This window comes from Orcinus orca, chromosome 16 (genome assembly GCF_937001465.1).
Source record: "Orcinus orca chromosome 16, mOrcOrc1.1, whole genome shotgun sequence".
Taxonomy (NCBI): Eukaryota; Metazoa; Chordata; class Mammalia; order Artiodactyla; family Delphinidae; genus Orcinus; species Orcinus orca.
The window spans coordinates 77,704,143-77,722,719 of NC_064574.1; the positions used below are offsets into that span (position 1 = coordinate 77,704,143).

At 54.2% G+C, this 18,577-nt stretch overlaps 1 protein-coding gene and 2 long non-coding RNA genes across 5 annotated transcripts in view; 1 reads left to right on the forward strand and 2 right to left on the reverse strand.

Annotated features, from left to right (window-relative positions):
- The first annotated feature begins 124 nt into the window (after nt 1–124).
- LOC117200928 (uncharacterized) lies at nt 125–10,443 on the forward strand. 2 transcript variants are annotated; one of them, XR_007471991.1, is made up of 3 exons: nt 125–2,491; nt 3,329–3,522; nt 7,873–10,443. It is a non-coding gene; the product is annotated as an uncharacterized LOC117200928 (long non-coding RNA). The 2 variants fall into 2 exon arrangements; XR_007471990.1 differs by lacking the exons at nt 125–2,491; nt 3,329–3,522 and adding an exon at nt 6,771–6,911.
- The window catches only part of RCC1L (RCC1 like), a 33,497-nt gene continuing 20,945 nt past the window's right edge, over nt 6,026–18,577 (reverse strand). The window contains exons 8-11 of one of the 2 annotated variants that reach the window (XM_004268767.4): nt 17,432–17,519; nt 16,424–16,597; nt 13,958–14,043; nt 6,026–6,828 (exon numbers count right to left, since the gene is read on the reverse strand). In XM_004268767.4, the coding sequence (XP_004268815.1) occupies nt 6,751–6,828; nt 13,958–14,043; nt 16,424–16,597; nt 17,432–17,519 (426 nt within the window). In that variant the 3' untranslated portion in view covers nt 6,026–6,750. The remainder of the gene's footprint in view (nt 6,829–13,957; nt 14,044–16,423; nt 16,598–17,431; nt 17,520–18,577) is intronic. The other variant, XM_033426301.2, reaches the window with a different exon arrangement.
- Nucleotides 11,976–12,243, reverse strand: LOC125961360 (uncharacterized). The gene is made up of 3 exons (XR_007471993.1): nt 12,212–12,243; nt 12,128–12,153; nt 11,976–12,007 (listed from the first exon to the last, which is right to left on the reverse strand). It is a non-coding gene; the product is annotated as an uncharacterized LOC125961360 (long non-coding RNA).

Below are 18,577 nucleotides of genomic sequence, written 5' to 3' on the forward strand. Positions count from 1 at the left end.
GGGTTATTGAACATGGCTGATAGAAGGAGGAAAGGGGGCAGCCAGGATCCTGGCCTCATTTCTCAGGAGAGATGACCCTGGCCAACTCAAGGGCCTTCGCAGTGCAGTCAGGAATGGCGGGGGGCATCCCACCTTCCGAACCATGCATGTGCCCTTCCCCCAGCCAGGGCGTAATTCCTCGTGGGAGCAGCTCTGGCTGCATCTTGGCAGGGTTCTTACCCCAGCACATTGGACTCCCCTGGAGAGTGGGGAGAGTTACCTGTGCCGGGACTCTACCCCAAAGAGTCTGATTCAACTCATCTTGGCTTCAGTATAGTTTTTAAAGCTCCCCAACCCGCTCTTAAAAAGTAATAAAAAGGGGACTTCCCTGGCAGTCCAGTGGTTAAAGACCCCATGCTTCCAATTCAGGGATGCAGGGGGGGTGAGGGTTCGATACCTGGTCAGGGAACTAAGATTCCACATGCTGTGTGGTGTGGCAAAAAATAATAGAAGTTTTTTAAAGAGTAATAAAAGGAATGCAGGGCCACAGAAGGAAAGAGCACACTCTGTAGTCACTTTGCCTCCCCTTGGTTTTTATTCAGCTGGTGGGGAAGCAGGGGCTCACGATGGTGAACACTAGCTCTCCAAAGGGAGTGTGGAATGAGATCGTGGTGACGGTTGCACCACACAGATAATAGGCTAAAACCACTGAATTGTACACTTTAAAATGGTTTTACGGTATGTGACTCACATCTCAATTTTTTTTAAAAAATGAATGTGGTAGAGAAGGCAAGAGGTGTGAATGCACAGCAGGAAGGACGGCCAAGAAGATGTGAGTTAGTCTAACATCCCCTGATGGTTAAAGAAAGTTCCTGTAAACACAGTGGAGGGCAGCATAAAGGGGTAGAAAGACCACAGAGGTCTTTCCCTTGCAAAAGCTGGTCTTGGAGCATCTCGTTGGAGATGTTTTCCAGGAGCTGTCCACCTGAGCTGGACCAGCGGGAAGCTCTGGCAGCCATCAGCTGGACCGCAGCCCATCTCCCCACACTAAGAAGCACCGGGCACTGAGAGGGTCCTGAGTAGAGAGAGCTGAGGAGAAGTGAGCAGAGACCCCCTAACAGGCCTGTAGGCAGCAGCTCAAGTTGTATTCCGGGAAATAGATAATCAGTGTCTAGGAACTCAGTGTTACAGTGTGTTGTGGATTCCACAATACAGGTGTCAAAACTTAAAAATTTAAATGAAGGACCCAGCAATCCCAATCCGAGGTATCTACCCAAGAAAACTGAAAACATACTCACCCCAAAACTTGTATGGGAATGTTCCAAAAAACTCAAACTCTGGGCTAATGTCAAATGTGTACATGAATGTTTTGGCATTATCCACAGTAGCCCCAAAGTGGAGCCAACACAAATATCCATCAACTGATGAATGAATAAACAAAATGTTTATCAGGAACAAAACAAAAACATCCCCAGATGATTCTGTTACACAGGCGAGGTTGAGAAGGCCAGGGTTAAGGGGCAGAATCTGCCTAAAGGAATCCCAGAGTCCCCATGGAGAACACCGCCTCCTTCGGCTGCTCTGTGGGGCAGTGGCCTCATCCTGCTTTCCTCCATTCTGAGGCCAGAGTGATCAGGGGCAGTCAGCCCCAGTGCACCTGCAAGGATGATGCATCCTTATGCCGCATCCCAAACACTGGCAGGTCCTGGCATATGGAGGGTGCTCCGGAGAATGTACCCAATCAGCCTCTGCTTCTTCAACGTTCCCCCACTGGAATGAAGGTCAACTGCAGCTACGGAGCAGCTTACGGTCAGTTTTTGTCTCCAAGGGCAGACTCAAATGGGGCATTTTCTTTTTTCCTAATTGAAGTATAGTTGATTTACAATATTGTGTTCGTTTCAGGTGTACAGGGAAGTGATTAACTTGTGTATGTTTTTTCAGATTATTTTCCATTATAGGTTATTTTAAGATATTGAATATAGTTCCCTGTGTTATACAGTAAATCCTTGTTGCTTATCTATTTTATGTGTAGTAGGGTGTATCTGTTAATCCCATCCTAACTTATCCCTCCCTCCCCCGCTTTCCCCTTTGGTAACCATGAGTTTGTTCTCTATGTCTGAGTCTGTTTCTGTTTTGTATATAGCTTCACTTGTATTATTTTTTAGATTCCACATATAAGTGATATCATACTGCTTTTGTCATTCTCTGACTTATTTCCCTTAGCATAATACCGTCCAAGTCCATCCATGTTGCTGCAATATTTCATTCTTTTTTATGGCTGAGTAATATTCCATTGTGTGTGTGTGTGTGTGTGTGTGTGTGTGTGTGTACACACACACCACATCTTCTTAAACCAATCATCTGTTGACAGACACTTGGGTCGTTTTCATGTCTGGGCTATTGTAAATAGTGCTGCTATGAACACCGCGGTGCATATATCTTTTTTCAAATTAGCGTTTTTGTTTTTTCTGGACATTTTCCCAGGAGTGGAGTGGAATTGCTGGATCATGTGGTAGTTCTGCTTTTACTTTTTTTTGTTTTTGTTTGGTTTTTTTTGGGGGGGTGGGCTGCATTGCGTCTTCATTGCTGTGCATGGGCTTTCTCTAATTGCGGCAAGCTGGGGCTACTTTTCGTTGTGGTGCACAGGCTTCTCATTGTGGTGGCTTCTCTTGTTTTAGAGCATGGGCTTCTAGGCACACGAGCTTCAGTAGTTGTGGCTCGCGAGCTCTAAAGCACAGGCTCAATAGTTGTGGTGCACAGGCTCAGTTGCTCCACAGCATGTGGGATCTACCTGGACCAGGACTCAAACCCGTGTCCCCTGCAATGGCAGGCGGATTCCTAACCACTGCGCCACCAGGGAAGCCCCTACTTTTAGTTTTTTAAGGAACCTCCATACTGTTCCCCATAGTGGCTGCACCAATTTACATTCCTACCAACAGTATACGAGGATTTCCTTTCTTCCACATCCTCTCCAGCGTTAATTATTTGTAGACATTTTGATGCTGGCCATTTTGACCGGGGTGAGATGATACCTTATTGTGGTTTTGATTTGCATTTCTTTAATAATTGGCGATGTTAAGCAGCTGTTCACGTGCCTGATGGCCATCTGTATGTCTTCTTTGGAGAAACATCTGTCTAGGTCTTCTGCTCATTTTTTGATTGGGTGGTGGTTGTTTTTTTATTATTATTGAGTTGTATGAGCTGTCTGTATATTTTAGCTATTAACCCCGTCAGTCCCATCGTTTGCAAATATCTTCTCCCATTCCGTAGGCTGTCTTTTTGTTTTGCGGATGGTTTCCTTTGCTGTGCAAAAGCTTTTAAGTCTGATGAGGTCTCGTTTGTCAAACAGGGCATTTTCTGATGGGCATGGCTTCACGTCCTCTACTCTCTGGTCTCCTGGCACTTGTGCTGCCACCAGGCTACCAGAGCGATGGCAAGACTAAGCTACTCTACCCTCCAGCCCCGTGGGCCATCCCCGCCCCCACCAGCTGCATCTCACCTGTTTGCCTCCTTGGCAAGACAGTGGACTCCTGGTTTGAGGAGGTGACCACGGTATCTGGATTTATCCTTGTGAATGTGACTGCTGAGCACGCACCTCAATGTGGCCCCAAATCTGAGAAGAGACATCTTAGAAGGACTCCAAACATTGTCTCAGCTCAAGCTTAATCTATCCGGCTGTTGCTCCAGGTTAAATAGCAAGGTTCGTGTGGAAGAAAGGCCGGGATTTCTTGATCAATGCAATCTGAGTCTCTGGGGGTGGCTGGTAATGCATCCTGGGAGACAGAAAGGCAGGTATGGGGCTTTGGGGGGAGGGGATAAGTTCTTGGGGGGGTCAGTCCTGGGCTGGGCAGGCGCTGGGACGATGGCTGTCTCACAGGGCCGGGCCTGTGCTGGGTGCTGCCCCCAAGGTCTGTCTGTACGTCACACCACACGAGGCAGCTCATCAGTTCTGATAAAAAAGAATAGCCCACGAGACAGTTTGAGTCACTCTTGTTGCCGGTCGGGAGGTGTTGGGACCGGGCGTCACACAGGAGAACAGTGTCGATCTTCACGGACGCAGCCCAAGCTTTCGCCCTGGGCCTGGTTGGCCGGGCGCGCGGCCAGGCCGTCACCTGCTGGGCCAAGTCAGCACCGTTTCGATGTTCTCAGCATCCGACTGTCGCACAGAACACAGCAAGTGCATGAGTGTTTGGGCATTTATTATGGGCGACCATCTATTCAGGGGACAAGCGTGGTCATGACAGGATTCTGAGTGTGTCAGCACTGACCTGACGAGAGTGGTGAGCCGCGTCTTCTATTAGCTGATTTAAGGTTTTGCGCACAGTGAGAGCCGTCCCTCCCCCAGAACCGTTATGAAGTGGCAGCCTGCACGTCTGCCAGGGGCTCAGGGGACGGAAGGCGGAGACCCAAGTGCCTTGGAAGGGGCTGTCCACTAACCCAAACGGCGGTGGAGTCCCTACGCCTTCTCAGGGCTCTGCACTGGCCCCAACATCTGTGAATGGACGGAGTCTGAGTGTGAGAAGAGAGATCACGTCGGAGGTGGCCCATGGTCGCTTCACCCAGGGTGTCATCCATGCACTCGATAACGTGAGAGGAGCCCGGAGCCTGAAACGCTGAGCCTTCGCAGGAACAAGATGAGAAATCACAGCAGCTGAGCCAATGGTGTAGCAGGCCTCTGTTAAATGCTGGGAGAGGCTGGGAACAACAGGACCAGAGCTGAGAAGGGACAGGAGCACAGAGGACAGCCATGGGAAGGGCCTGGCAGATGCGCTCCAGCTGGGAACCCCTGTCGCCACAAAGGGCACAGACCCCACTGGGAGACACTGGATTTTGGGGGGTTTTTTAGATTTTTTTTTTTTTTTTTATGTGGATCATTTTTAAAGTCTTCATTGACTTTGTTACAATGCTGCATGTTTTATGTTTTGGTTTTTTGGCCATGAGGCATGTGGGATCTTAGCTCCCCGACCAGGGATCTAACCCGCACCCCCTGCATTGGAAGGCGAAGTCTCAACCACTGGACCGCCAGGAAAGTCCCGACACTGGGTTTTAAGACAAATCCAAAGACATCCCTTAATATACCCTGGGTGCTGTGTCCAAGGTGGAAGTAGTTACTGGACCTGAGTCATGGTTGCCACTTGAGGGGACGAGGGGAGGCTAAAAACCATTCCCACCTTCGACAGAGACCCTCCATCACCACCATCCCCTACGGTCCCTGAACATCACTAGGGGGCCCCGGCCTGCCCTTCGGGGACATCACCCTCCTCAAATCAGCATGTGCTTCGAGGCGTGTATCTCCCTGAGGATGGATTACTGCCGTTCACCACTGGGGTGACGTGGTCCTCGGCCCAACTAGAAGCTCCAGGAAGGAAAATGACAGATGGTTTTCAATTTGTTTCAAGTTTATGGAAAAACTTTGCTGTAATAAACATAAGAACTGGTCCCCCTACAGAGAAGTGGAGGTGATAGGAGCCCAGGTGAGGGGTCCCAGGGCCGCTGCCCCAGACACCGCCTGGCCGGTTCGAGCTGCCTCAGGTCGCAGCGAGGATGTCGGGTCAGTGACGGCTCCGCTTTAAAGCGCCGCGCCCGGCACCACCTGTCCCTCTCCGGCTTTTCCTCCACAGCCCACGCAACCACCTAATGCACTTTGCATTTTGCTTGTCTGTTTTGCCTCCTCGAATGTAAGTGTCATGAGACCTGCTTACAGGGATTCTGTTTGCCACCACGTGACCCAGTGGGATCAACAGTACCTGACAAGTATGGGGTACAACAGTAAGTGTTTGTTGAGTGAATGAATAAAAGATGGGGGATGTAGGCAAACCGTGAGTGAGAGCCTGCTTTGTGACATGATTGCCCAGTTGGTTTTATACTTCATCATTTTCTCCCAACTGCACTGCGGGAGCAGACTCTGGTCAGAAAGCAAACAGTTTTCAAGTGGGGCTGTCTTCTAGAGTATTTTTCACTGGTTTCTAGTTGCCTCTTTACCAAAAGCCTTGTTTTTGAAAGCTAATCTCTAAATGATCAGGTTAAAATAAAAAGGCCTCTCCAGTTCTTAAAAACGAAAAAGCAGAAAATAGACTTTATTCCAAGAGAGATTTTTAAAAGAAGTTTTTAAAGAAAAAGACAAGTTATACTACTAATGCAAATGTTTGTCACTGTTTCTGAATTTTCCTTCTCCAAGGCTAGTACTCCAGCCAAGCTTTTGCAGGCTGTGTTCAGAGCCCTTGGCCCACAAGAATTTGGCCTCGCTCTTCCTCCCGTGGGGGCTTCTCAAGTCTTCTAAGCCAGGCAGTAAGGATGGTTACAAGGCTGCTGAGAGCCATGGGCCCACAGGGTCCTGGGCTGGCGCCCACTGGCATTTCCAGGGAGACCTCCAGTGCAAGGGGTTTCGGCTGGTGTCCCAGCAGCAAGCAGAGACGGCTGAGCGGGCTAAGCTTTCCAAAGACCAGACGTGACACCAGAAGCCGTCGTGTGTTCCCCAGAAGGAGCCAAGATGAGCAGATCATCCTCGCCCTGCCGGGGCCACACACCCCTGGGGCTCGGCCGATAACGGCGGCATCTGTGCTGCGTGCAGCACGTCTCACCCTCGGCAGGAGGGGGGACCCCGTCCCGGAACCTCCGGTCACACCGCTCCGGGCTGCCGGGGAGCGTGGCACACCACACGGAGGGCCCCGACCCTCTCGGGCCCCAACCAGAGCCCCAGCGGCTGCCTCTGCAGTGCAGTCCAAGCGGTCCTGAGGCCGAGGCCTGGCTCGAGCGGGCCGGGGAGGACGTTCAGATGAAGGACCTGGCCAGGGTCACCATGTGGTCCACACCGCACGCCACATCCACAGGCTCCCCAGGCATCGTCACCTGAACAAACAAGAACCAGCACACCGTGAGGAGAGATGGCCTGGCGGTGGCCGATCAAGGGCCTGACCCTGGCTCTGCTCTGGGTAGGTGACCTAACTGCTCTGAGCCTCGGCTCCCTCACCTGGAAATGGGGTGCTTACACCCACCCGGCAGGTCTGCTGGGAAGGGTAGATGCACCCACCGTGGGAAGGGCCGTCCTGACTCCCCACCCAGACCCGGGCAGCACCCCCCTAGAGGCCGCTCTGGACACGCGCACGGACCCTGCCTGCACCGTCCTGGGATGTGCACACCCCACAGAGGCCGTTCCCCGTGAGTGTGACTCCCCAGAGGCCAAACCTGCGCTCAAGCCAGCTGTTCAGAGACCCTTCCCAGGGGTCACCAGACAGCTCGCTGGAGCAGTTCCAGAAACCCTCCTGCCCTGCCCTGCCCTGCCCTCAGGGTCCACTGTGGGAAGGAAGCCTCCCAGCCCAGTGCCTTCACCCGCTCTACACGTCAGCTCCAGACCCAGGCAGGCTGCTCCCAGGTCCTGCGCACCCCGGAGGAGGGGTATTTACTTCATCTCAGAAGGTGCCAGAGGCCTGGCTGGCAGCCCTGCCGACACTGTCACCCACACTGACATCACTTCATCACAGGCAGGCCCAACCCTCCAGGTGAAGTGCAGGCAGCCTCGTGCGTGTGGAGGCTCCAGCCTGCTGGCCTTGACGGGGACTCACTGCCCCACAGCTGGGCTGTGGAGATGGACCCCCTCCCTCCAAACTCCATGGTGCCCACAACACAGGTGGGATCTTCAGGTGCACACAGCCACCCAGTTCTCCAGGAGAGGGGCACTTTGCTTTCTCCTCTTGTTGTATTATTATTATAAATGTTATTATTATTATTACTTTGAATAGGTGATAGCCATGTGGCTACGATATAAAATGACATTCAGTAGAAAAGAAGAAAAGGTATTAAATACCCTTGGACACCACCCTGTCATCACGTGCCCTGCTCCCCACCTTCCCTCTGAGCTGGAAACTACTTTTAACTGGTTTTTTGTCTTTCCAGAGCTTCTAGACGCAGAAAGCCAGTGCAAGTGTAGTGTCTTCTTTGGGGGCAATTTCTAAGACAGAGCACCTGCACCACCTCCCCCTCAGCCCTGCCAGGACGCCGATGCTGGTCTTCTGACCGGATCCGAATCCTGCCGTCCCTCCCCCGGGGCAGCGCTCAGCGGGGCAGCGTGACAGCTGGACAGGGATCTGTAACAGCCTGCGGAGTTTACTGAGCTTCAGAGGGAAAGGCCTCGTCCAGATGGCCTGCCCTAAAAGCCCAGAGGCAGCAACATCAACCGTTCAGAGACAAGTCCATTAGGGTCTCCCGGCCACAAGGCAAACGGATGCTAGCAACCAAGTCGTGCTACTCACCCGTCCCTAAACAAACGCCTTCAGCAAAACCTGTTACAGAAATCACTGAACAAACATGCGGCGGTGCCCTCAGCTCACCGCAAAGGCCCAGAGCTGCAGAAAGCGTTCCAGGCTGGCCACAGAAGCAGAAGAAAACATGCTGCCTGGGGTGACCAGGCCAGGTGAGCTCCTAGCAACCTCCCCGGGCCACGAGAGCACCTTTATTGACCTTCCCCAGGAAAGGGCCGCTCTCCGCGCTGACCTGCGGCCGAGCTGTCACACTGGGGCACCTCTGTCCTCGTTCCCCAAGGGCTGTGACCGTCAGAACCCAAAGCAGAGGGAGCCACCTCACCTTGGCTGACTCGCCGGGACGATGGTCACGGCTGCCGCTGGCCCCAGGAGCCTCTCTGGGGAGCAGCAGGTGGCTCCCGGGGCCCCAGCTCCCCCCGGCCAACTGCCTCTCACTGTCTGCCTCTGAACTGAGTCCAAGAGAAGGCTGCCCTCAGCCACGTTTTATTTGTGGCCTCATCAGGGTTAAAAGGAGTTTCTATTCTAAACCAATTTATACTCAAATTGTTGCAAAGGCAAACAGTTCCAGAAAACGAACCATATTTGGCCTGAGTGACTCTGAAAAGTTTGAGCAGAATCAGTGTAGGAACAGCTCTCTGCACGAGGACAAGTTCCCAAGACACACACCCACCAGGTGAAGGGCAGAGGAAGGCAGAGAGGAGCGCTGGACCAGCTGTGATCCGGCCACCAGACTTGCCGTGTCCCCACTCGGCTGTACCCGGGATGCCCTGACCCGCGCCCAGAAGCCAGGCCACACCCGGGAGGGGAGCCGGCTCAGCCTGCGAGGAGGCCCAGCCCCTGCGGCGTGCCCTCCCCTGGGGCGTCAGAACTGCCGGGGCCTGTGGCTCCTGAAGCAGCCAGGTAAGAAAGAGGCCCAGGAAGCAGAGGGTTCCCAGCTTGTGCTCCAACCCAAGCCCCACCAGAGAGGCGCACGGCGAGGGGGAAGCGTAGTCTGCGCTCAGAGCACCGAGGTCACGTCGCAGCCCACCCACTGCGCGGCTGAGAGACTGGGCCAGCGGCTTCGAATCCTGAGGTCAGTGTGCACGGGGCAGGCTGGGGGGCAGCCCAACCTTCACAGGCTGTTCTGAGGATTAGAGAGACGGTGCAAAGCACCGGCCCCCGGGACAGCTCCGGGCCCTGAGAATGGCGGTCATGTGCGATGGAAAGTTAGGGCCTGGGTGGGGGTGGGGGTGGCACCGCTCGAAAGCTCTCCCCAGTGTCCTGTTCCCAGGCCCGCAGGGCTGCCATCGGGCAGAGGGTCCCCACCTCCACCTCGCCCTCCCTCCACCGCGGGGACTCCAGGGGAACCCAGCTCAGGCCCTCAAAGAGGAGGGGGACCATGGTGACGGAGGGGGACCATGGTGACGTCTTAAAGTCAGAAATTCTCAGTCTGATTCTTGGCTCCACTTTTTTTAAAATATATATCTATTTATTTATTTTTGGCTGTGTTGGGTCTTTGTTGCTGCACACGGGCTTTCTCTAGTCGTGGCGAGCGGGGCCTACTCTTCCTTGCAGTGCGCAGGCTTCTCATTGTGGTGGCTTCTCTTGTTGTGGAGCACGGGCTCTAGGCGCACGGGTTTCAGTAGTTGTGGCTCGTGGGTTCTAGAGCACAGGCTCGGTAGTTGTGGCCCACGGGCTTAGTTGCTCCGCAGCATGTGGGATCTTCCCGAACCAGGGCTCGAACCCATGTCCCCTGCATGGGCAGGCAGATTCTTAACCACTGAGCCACCAGGGAAGTCCTCCGCTTCTTACTAGGTGTGTGACCTTAAAGAAATCACTGAACCTCTCTGAGCTCTGAGCATCAATGTGGAGGAGGAAAACCTCCTGGACAGCTTCCGGAAGGAGAGGTTTCAATCAGGTGACTCAGATGTCACTTCCTAGGCCTACGAATCATCAGAAAAGCCCAGGCTCTGTAAGGAAGTCTAAGAATAACTAGTTAATAGCACTGTAGGACCTACAAATATGGCTTTACTCTTTTTTTTCTTTCTTGGAATACTTTTTAAATGATGTAACATATCCCCTACTTAAGATTAATAAGAAAATAGTGTTTAAAGAATAAAAATCACCTGCAATTTTTTTTTTAAGCAACAACAGAACAGACCGGAGAAAGGTCCAACTACCCAACAAGAGACTAACCTTTAAGGAATCCAACGTAGTTGATCGAAAACCTGGTTCCTGTCACCACCACCCTCCCAGAGCTCCAGCCTCGCATCTTGGAGCCGGCATGGACCTCAGCACCATGCTCCCAACCCCGACCAAAAGGTGACACGGGGGGCGAAGGAGCTCTACAGACACACAAGGGGAGACAGTGGTGTGGGGCATGAAAGCAGCCGTCACAGGAACAGACCTGAGTGACCTTTCCCTGATGGCATGGAGGCCGGGAACAACACTTCAGAGGGACGTTCGGCGCAGGGGTCCGGCTTGAACAACGGGGCATCCGCCCCCAGGCCTGGCACTCCACCACAGAGGCCAAGCCTGGCCCGGCCACTTGGACAACGAAAACGCTCTCAAACCTGATTTCACAGCTGATCTTCGCTCTAATTGGGAGGACACGAGGCAGGTGGGGAGCCCCTAGTCACAACGGTCATTCATTCAAAACCCACTTGCTTGGCCATTTCCCCAGCTGCCCCTCAGAAGGAAGTCCCTTGCGGGGGGAGGGGGGCTGTTAAAGAAAGGGCTGCGAGTGGCTCCCAAGAGAAGCAGCAGGATTCTAACTGCTCCGTATCCCTGAGCTGCCGGCCACGGTCCAGCCGCCGCCATGCCTTTCCTCACCCGGGGTGGGGTCTCCGGGAACAAGCGGGTCAGCACCGGCCAGGCTGGGAACAGCTCTGGGCCACAGCCATTTCTTTCTAACAAGTTTAAAGTCTCCCTTTTGACCTGTTCTCTTAGAGAAAGCACCGGAGTCAGGGCCTGCCGAGCTCAGGGGAGCCAGGAGAGCCAGCAGCCAGGGGGAGCTGAGAGAAAGAGCCCCTAAAACACCACAGTGAGTGCCTTGAAACACTGACCGATAAATCCTTTCTTCCTTCCTTTCTTTCTTTCTCTCTCCATCTCCCTCTCCCCCCTCCCTCTCCCTCTCTCTCCCTCTCCGCCTCTCCCCTTCCCACTCCCTCCCTCTTTCCCTCCCTCCCTCTCGCCCTCCCCTCCCCTCCCTCTCTCGCCCTCCCCCTCCCTCTCTCCCACTCCCTCCCTCCGTCCCTCTCTCTCTCCCTCTCCCCCCTCCCTCCCTCTCCCCGTCCCTCTCTCCCTCAATCTCTCTCCCTCCCTCTCTCCGCCTCTCCCCCTCCCTCCCTCCCCTCTCTCTCTCCGCCTCTCCCCCTCCCTCTCCCTCTCTCTCTGCCTCTCCCCTTCCCTCTCCCTCAATCTCTCCCCCTCCCTCCCTCCCCCTCTCTGCCTCTCCCCTTCCCTCCCTCCTCTTCCCTCTCTCTCTCCCTCCCTCCCCCTCTCCACTTCCCTCTCCCCCTCCCTCCCTCTCTCCCTTCCCCTCTCCACTTCCCTCTCCCTCCCTCTCCACCTCTCCCTCCCCTTCCCTCCCCCTCCCTCTCTCTGCCTCTCCCCCTCCCTCCCCCTCTCCACCTCTCCCCTTCCCTCTCCCTCCCTCCCTCTCCCCTTCTTTCTTTCTCTCTCCATCTCCCTCTCCCTCCCAGTCCCTCCGTCCCTCTCCCCACCTCTCCCCTTCCCTCTCCCTCAATCTCTCCCCTTCCCTCTCCCTCAATCTCTCTCCCTCCCTCCGCCTCTCCCCCTCCCTCGCTCCCTTCCCTTTCCTCTCTCCCTCCCTCCTTCTCCCCCTCTGTCTCCGCCTCTCCCCCTCCCTCCCTCTCCCTCCCCCTCTCTCCCTCTCCCTCCCTCTCCACCTCTCCCCCTCCCTCTCCCTCCCTCTCTCCCCTTCCCTCTGCCTCTCCCCCTCCCTCTCCCCTTCCCTCTCTCTCCCTCTCCACTTCCCTCTCCCTCCCTCTCTCTGCCTCTCCCCTCCCTCTTCCTCCCTCTCCCCCTCCCTCCCCCTCTCCCCTTCCCTTTCCCTCCACCTCTCCCCCTCCCTCTCTCCCTCCCCTTCCCTCTCCCCCTCCCTCTCTCCCCGTCTCCCCTTCCCTCCCTCTCTCTCCCTGTCTCTCTCTCTCTCCCTCCCCCTCTCCGCCTCTCCCCTTCCCTCTCCCTCCCTCCATCTCTCCCCCTCTCCTCTCCCTCCCTCCGCCTCTCCCCTTCCCTCCCTCCGCCTCTCCCCTTCCCTCCCTCTCTTCCTCCCTCAATCTCTCCCTCCCTCTCTCCGCCTCTCCCCTTCCCTCTCCCTCCCTCTCTCTCTCCCTCCCTCCTTCCTCTTTCCTTTCTCCTCCTTACCTCCTTCCTTTCTTTCATTCCTTCTTTCTGTTCTTCTTTCTTTCCTTCTCTCTCTTCCTCTCTCCCTCCCTCTCCTCCTTCCTCTTTCTTTCCTTTCTCTCTCTCTCTCCTCCTTACCTCCTTCCTTCCTTCCTTTCCTTCTTTCTTTCTTTCTGTTCTTCTTCTTTCTTCTTTCTCTGTCTCTCTTCCTCCCTCCCCCCCTCTCTTTCTCCTCCTTCCTTCCTTTATGACTGCGTTGGGTCTTCGTTGCTGCACATGGGCTTTCTCTAGTTGCAGCGAGCAGGGGCTACTCTTCGTTGCAATGCGCAGGCTTCTCATTGTGGTGGCTTCCCTCATTGCGGAGCACGGGCTCTAGGTGCGTGGGCTTCAGTAGTTGTGGCATGCAGGGTCAGTAGTTGTGGTTCATGGGTTCTAGAGTGCAGGCTCAGTAGTTGTGGCACACGGGCTTAGTTGCTCTGCGGCATGTGGGATCTTCCCGACCAGGGCACGAACCCGTGTCCCCTGCTTTGGCAGGCAGATTCTTAACCACTGCGCCACCAGGGAGGTCCCCCTTATTATTTATTACACATTTCTTTTGCACTTTTACATGCGTTTTTTAAAAAATGCTTTACACAACCTCAAAACACGTTAAAACCTAACCTTCAAAGAAAACACTTAGGCACGTACACACACGCGAACACACGCGAGTGCACACACACAGGCGTTCACGCACACAAGCGCCTGCTCCTCTACACAGAGCCTATCTCTGGAAGGGAACAATGAAACCAGAACCAGTGGTTGCCTTCTGGGACAAGAGACGGGAGACTTATCTTTCATAATACATTTTGTACCACGTCCATATGTTCTGTATTCAAAAAAATAAATAGCCTCTTTTTTTCCTGAAGAACTTAAAGAACTGACTTAGTAAACGACACTAAGATAAACTACAACTTAAGAAGGAACCCTCTTCCCCTTTAATTCTGAAATGAGCCTTTTTGTGTAACTGCATCCTCCCCTCAGAAGAGCCTTCATGTTTCACTCTGATGGCTGTGGTAAGGCACTCTGAACATTAAACATCCCGCTTTCTTTTAAACCCTCTGTAAAACAGTCCTCTCCACTGGCCTCTGTAAACAGCTCCTGGCACGTCAACTTCTTCATCTCAACCCTCTCCCTCTCGGAGCCCCGAGGCACCCGGCCTGCAGCTCGCTCCTCCCTGAGGCACCCGTGTGCCCGAGGCCAGCCTCCAAGGAGGCTTCTTACAGGCACCACAGGGACTGGAAGCCCGGGGACCCTGTGCCGGCCGGGCTGCTGCATCAGGTGAGTGTGCTCTGCGGGCACGCCGCCCTCACGCCCGCCCGGCCCAGCCTTACCCTCCACGGGAAGTACTGGTCTTCCAGGCGACCGATTCCCAGGCACCCTCGGATGTTCTTGCCCCACACAAACAGCTCTCCTCTGTCTGCAAATAAAGAAAAACGGCTTGGTTGGGGCTTGAGGCCAAGGGCAAGTCTCCAAGAGGAGGAAGGGTCATGAGAATAGGCTTTCTAGAACCAGGTACAAAAAGATCGAAGTTAAACGTCAATTTCTCCCAGGCATTAATGCTTTCCCATACCAAAAACATGTCCCGGCCCAGAGTCATGCTGTGTCCCTCTCATGGGAGATGAACACATGCCTGGAGGTGGGCCCAGGGGCTCCTGTACACGGCCCGGGCCCGCTCTGTGCAGCCCTTACACACACACCCTCATCGCCCACTTATGTCTAACCAAACCCTGCCCTCCACAAATCCTGAAATCTCAGCATCCTCAAATCCTGGTCACGCCCTGACAGAGTGAGAAGTAGGACAATTTGTCATTTCTTGTCTGGGTCTCCACATTTCAGGAGCATTTGGTCAAGTGACACACGGTGACTGGGTGCCTCTTTGGGTCGAGTGTACATCTGTGTGCTAGGAGCTGGGACAGCAGGGGGACCGACACGCATGTTCCTGTCCTCACGGGGCTGGAGCTAGTTGAAGAGCGAAAACTAAACAAATGATTAAACCAACAAATGCATGTTTTCAAATTGTAAACAGTGCCATGAAGGAAAAGGACAGGCAGGGCGCTGGAGGGGCAGGGCAGGAGGCTGAGTCCAGACTGGGGGTCTGGGAACGCCAGCTCCAGGATGGACCCTCAGGTTGGGCAGGGCCCTCAGTGCAGACTTCCGTCCACACCAGCCGGGGGCATCCTCGGCGCGGAGGCCCCATTTACCAGCCCCCTCTGGCAGAGGCGCTGGTCATGGAAGAAGGGAGGACATGGGGGAGCCGGCACTGACACAACCAGCTGATGAAGTAAGGGATCCTTCTGGGACGCGCTGTCAGAGCCCTCTGGTCCTGCTGCCGTCCGTGGTCTTCCACCTCAGAGGTCGTGTTTAACAGAACAATTCAGTCTGGCCCCCAACATGTTAGCAGACCTCAGGGCAAACCAGAGGAAGCCAGGCTCTGAGGCTCCCCCTACTGAGGGACAGTCACTGGCACTTGGAGGGTGGCTGTTGGGTCTTGGGGGAAATCTAGGTAGGATTTCATTCCAGTGTGACCCCAAATGGCCGCATGGCACGACAGCAGACAAAGCAATCTACCCTAGTCAAAGGCTTCGTCCGGGTTTCCAAGTACATGACTTTGCACATAGTTTAAGCCTTAAACATTGGGGAAATAGGTTACTGTTACCTCCAGAATTCGCCCACGCTGACTCTATCTGCTACATCAAAATAGCTTTAAAACGCCAACGTGACACAGACGCACTTGCAGATGAAGGTGGCTGACCCTGCGTGAGGGGTGTGAGGGGTCCTCCACCGCGGGCGCCACTGCTGCCACCCAGTGCCTCAGCGCACAGACAACACTCCCCCCACCTCCACAGCGGCCCACGCTGCAGCTGCTGCCGCTCAAGCCCCAAACCCTGAGACCCAGACACTGACTGAACGGCAGCGAGGACTCTGCAACAGCGTGCTCGCCTGCAGCAGTCCTCACAGCAGCGCGAGGCCAGGGAACACAGACGAGGACCACCCAAACTGCCTGTCCCGGCCCAGATGTTTCCAAAGGAAACAACAGCTTGCCGTGAGATAAAACGGTCTTTAAATTGCAAGGAAAAAGTGAATTTACTTGAGAATCACAAAATGAAATTTAGTTCCGTCTTACTATTCAAGTCAACTAACGAGGAGCAAATTGAGCTGACAGCCGCGGCGGGGGGGATGAGAGCTGTAATCAAGAAGCGCAGACACGCGGGAGGTCTGCAGAGTAACTTTGTGTGTCGTGGCTTTGTAACTGGGCAACCCTCTGAGAAAACCTCCATTTCAGCCCCCCTTCGATCACTCCCCCCAGCACTTTGGAGAAACGGGGCACATCTACCCTGTCAAAACCACAGGACGGTCTTATAAATATGCCTCTTGCCACCCCACGCTCCTGGCTCGGATGAGGGTCGGGCTTGGCCAGGGACCGGGATGAAGCCCCCCACGCTCATTTCCTCCTCACCCACCGCAATGTACCAAACCTCCGCGGGTCTCCCCCAGCAGCCCGGCCCACTCGAGGGTCCCCTCTCCCACCCCCGACTGCGTCCACTTGAGAAAAGTCACTGCAACGCCAGCCTAACCACAGACCAAATGAACTGAAAACACACCTCCCGGGTGAAAAGGAGACACACATTAGACCACCTCAAGCCAGACAACTTCTGGATTAGCTGCTCTCTAATTATCCACACAAGGGTGCCACTCCACTGGATGGATGGAAACTGAGAGCAGCCCAGGGTTTGGGGCTGAACCTGAGAGGGTGAAGCTCGGTACGGCCTTGGGGCCACACGGGCTTGGTCACTTACTGGTGAGGGCGGCGAAGTGGCTGAGTCCACAGCGAATGCGGGAAACCTGGACTCCTGGATTGAACTCCGTCAAGCCAAAGAGAGTGGGTGGAATCATTTCTGGAAGGGCAGTTTCCATGAGGTTTGGTCCTTTCCCAAGAATTCCATAGCCCCAGACGAAAACATGTCCTTCTCCTGGATTACAGGAAAAACAACGGTCAGGAAGTCAAACCAAGTGCAGCCCTCCCTCGCTAGAAATTCAGACCGCACCACCAAGATGCATTATATCCACATGAACTTTTTTTTCCCCTCTTCTTGCTTGGCAAGAACATGTTGATATTTAAAATAATGTTTCTTTTCTCCTCTTTCAAATTCTTGCTTGTGGAGTGTGTCTAGCCAGCTAACCAATCTCACAATACAAATGTCCTACATCTTGAGTGTGCTGGACGGGGCCATTCCATAAATCAGCCACAACCCCCACGTGAACACAGGAGAGCCTTAGAACGGCAGCTTTTCCTAACAGCGCTATGTCTCACACGGATCAGAGACCAAGCCAAGTACACACACAACTTCTGGCTAGATTCTAAAATTCGTAATGATTTTCAGGTCATAAAAAGTTTACTACTCATCAGTGGTGCCAGACGTTTAATCCCAGGGGCTTGGCTCCCAGTACCTGAACCCTAAGGCTCTTCTATGTGCCCGTGGCTCTTAGCACGGCCTTTCTGGAGAAGGCAGGCCTGGGGGCTTTGGCCCAGGCTTCGGGAGGGAGCAGTACTTCATCCTCCACTCCAGAGGTTTGCGATAGTTACTCAGCTCTATGCTGGCTGTTCGTCAACCTATAAATCATGGCTGTTATCCTTCTGTCAGGAATGTCACCCTCACCCTCTATTAACTGAACTAAACTAACTAGATCTTCCCACAACCGTGCTCCCCGCACTGAAAACCACAGCCTGAATCCAGCGGACACCAACCCTTCCTCACCCAAGCCACCCACAGCTTCCCAGCAAACTGCCTGCGAGAGGGTCTCACCGTTTAGTACAGCACAGCCTGTGCCCCCACTCGCAGCCTGCTTCACCCGCCCGACTCCTGAGAAGGGCAGGCACCGGGGGACGTTCACCTGAATCAAAGGAAGGGACCACACTGCTAGGAAGACAAACCAGCGAGAACTTGGAAATACTGTTTCACGTACAAAGTAGGTAAGTCCCGGTTCATTCATTCCCTCCCCATATATCTCCTGAACATCGTACACATGCTAAGCTTCTAACTGCATGCTGGGAAGATGACAAGCAGCAGGAGAAGCAGTCCCACTCTCAGACTGTAGTCCAATGGGGGAGGCAGATGTCAGCCAAACCTAACACGGGATGAATCTGTGCTGAATGCAATGAAGGAGAGTACAGGGGTCCCTGGCGTGAGTGTCAGGGGACCTGATCTGGTGTGCAGGGAGGGGCAATCAGGAGTACGCGGGCCAGGGGAGAAGAGAAGGAAATCCTGAGGCAGCGAGATGGACGTGCAAAGGGAGCAAGGTGAGTGTGGCCCGTTCAGGAGCTTACACAAGGTCAGAGTGGTTGACGCAGGGGCACAAGGGGGAGTATCTGTAAGATGCCGGTGGGCAGAAGGGAAACCAGATCACGCAGGACGTTGTTGATCATGGCAAGGGTTTGGTCTCTATCCTAAGCACAACAGGGAGGCAGTAAGGGAGAGGGACGTGATTTCTAGAGGGGAACGTGAGTGGACGTGGGTAACAAGGGAGAAGGGCCAGGATGCCGGGCTGAGCATGAACTCACTCCGGGATGCACTGAACTTGCGGTGCCTAGAGACGGCCGTGGCACTTCTGCTCAGAGTGACAGACGGAGGCTCAAGGCTTGGGAGAACGAAATGTGGCCAACTTAGCTGTCCAGCAGGATTTGGTCTTGGCACCCCTACTGAGAAATAACTTTGCAAGATAGATTTTAAGTGCTTCTGTGACAGCCGTGAATCTTTTCAGAGTCACTTGCAAATGGAGACAGCTGGAGGGTAGCAATCCCTCAGATGACTCCAAAGGAATAAGGGGCTTTACTGATCCGAGATGGCCTGGTGTCTGCCGCCCGGCTCTCACAGCTTCTCTACCCAACTGGGCTCTGGCACAGGGCCCTCGGCAAAGGCTGAGAAACCCTCCAGCAAAGAGCCACTGGAAAC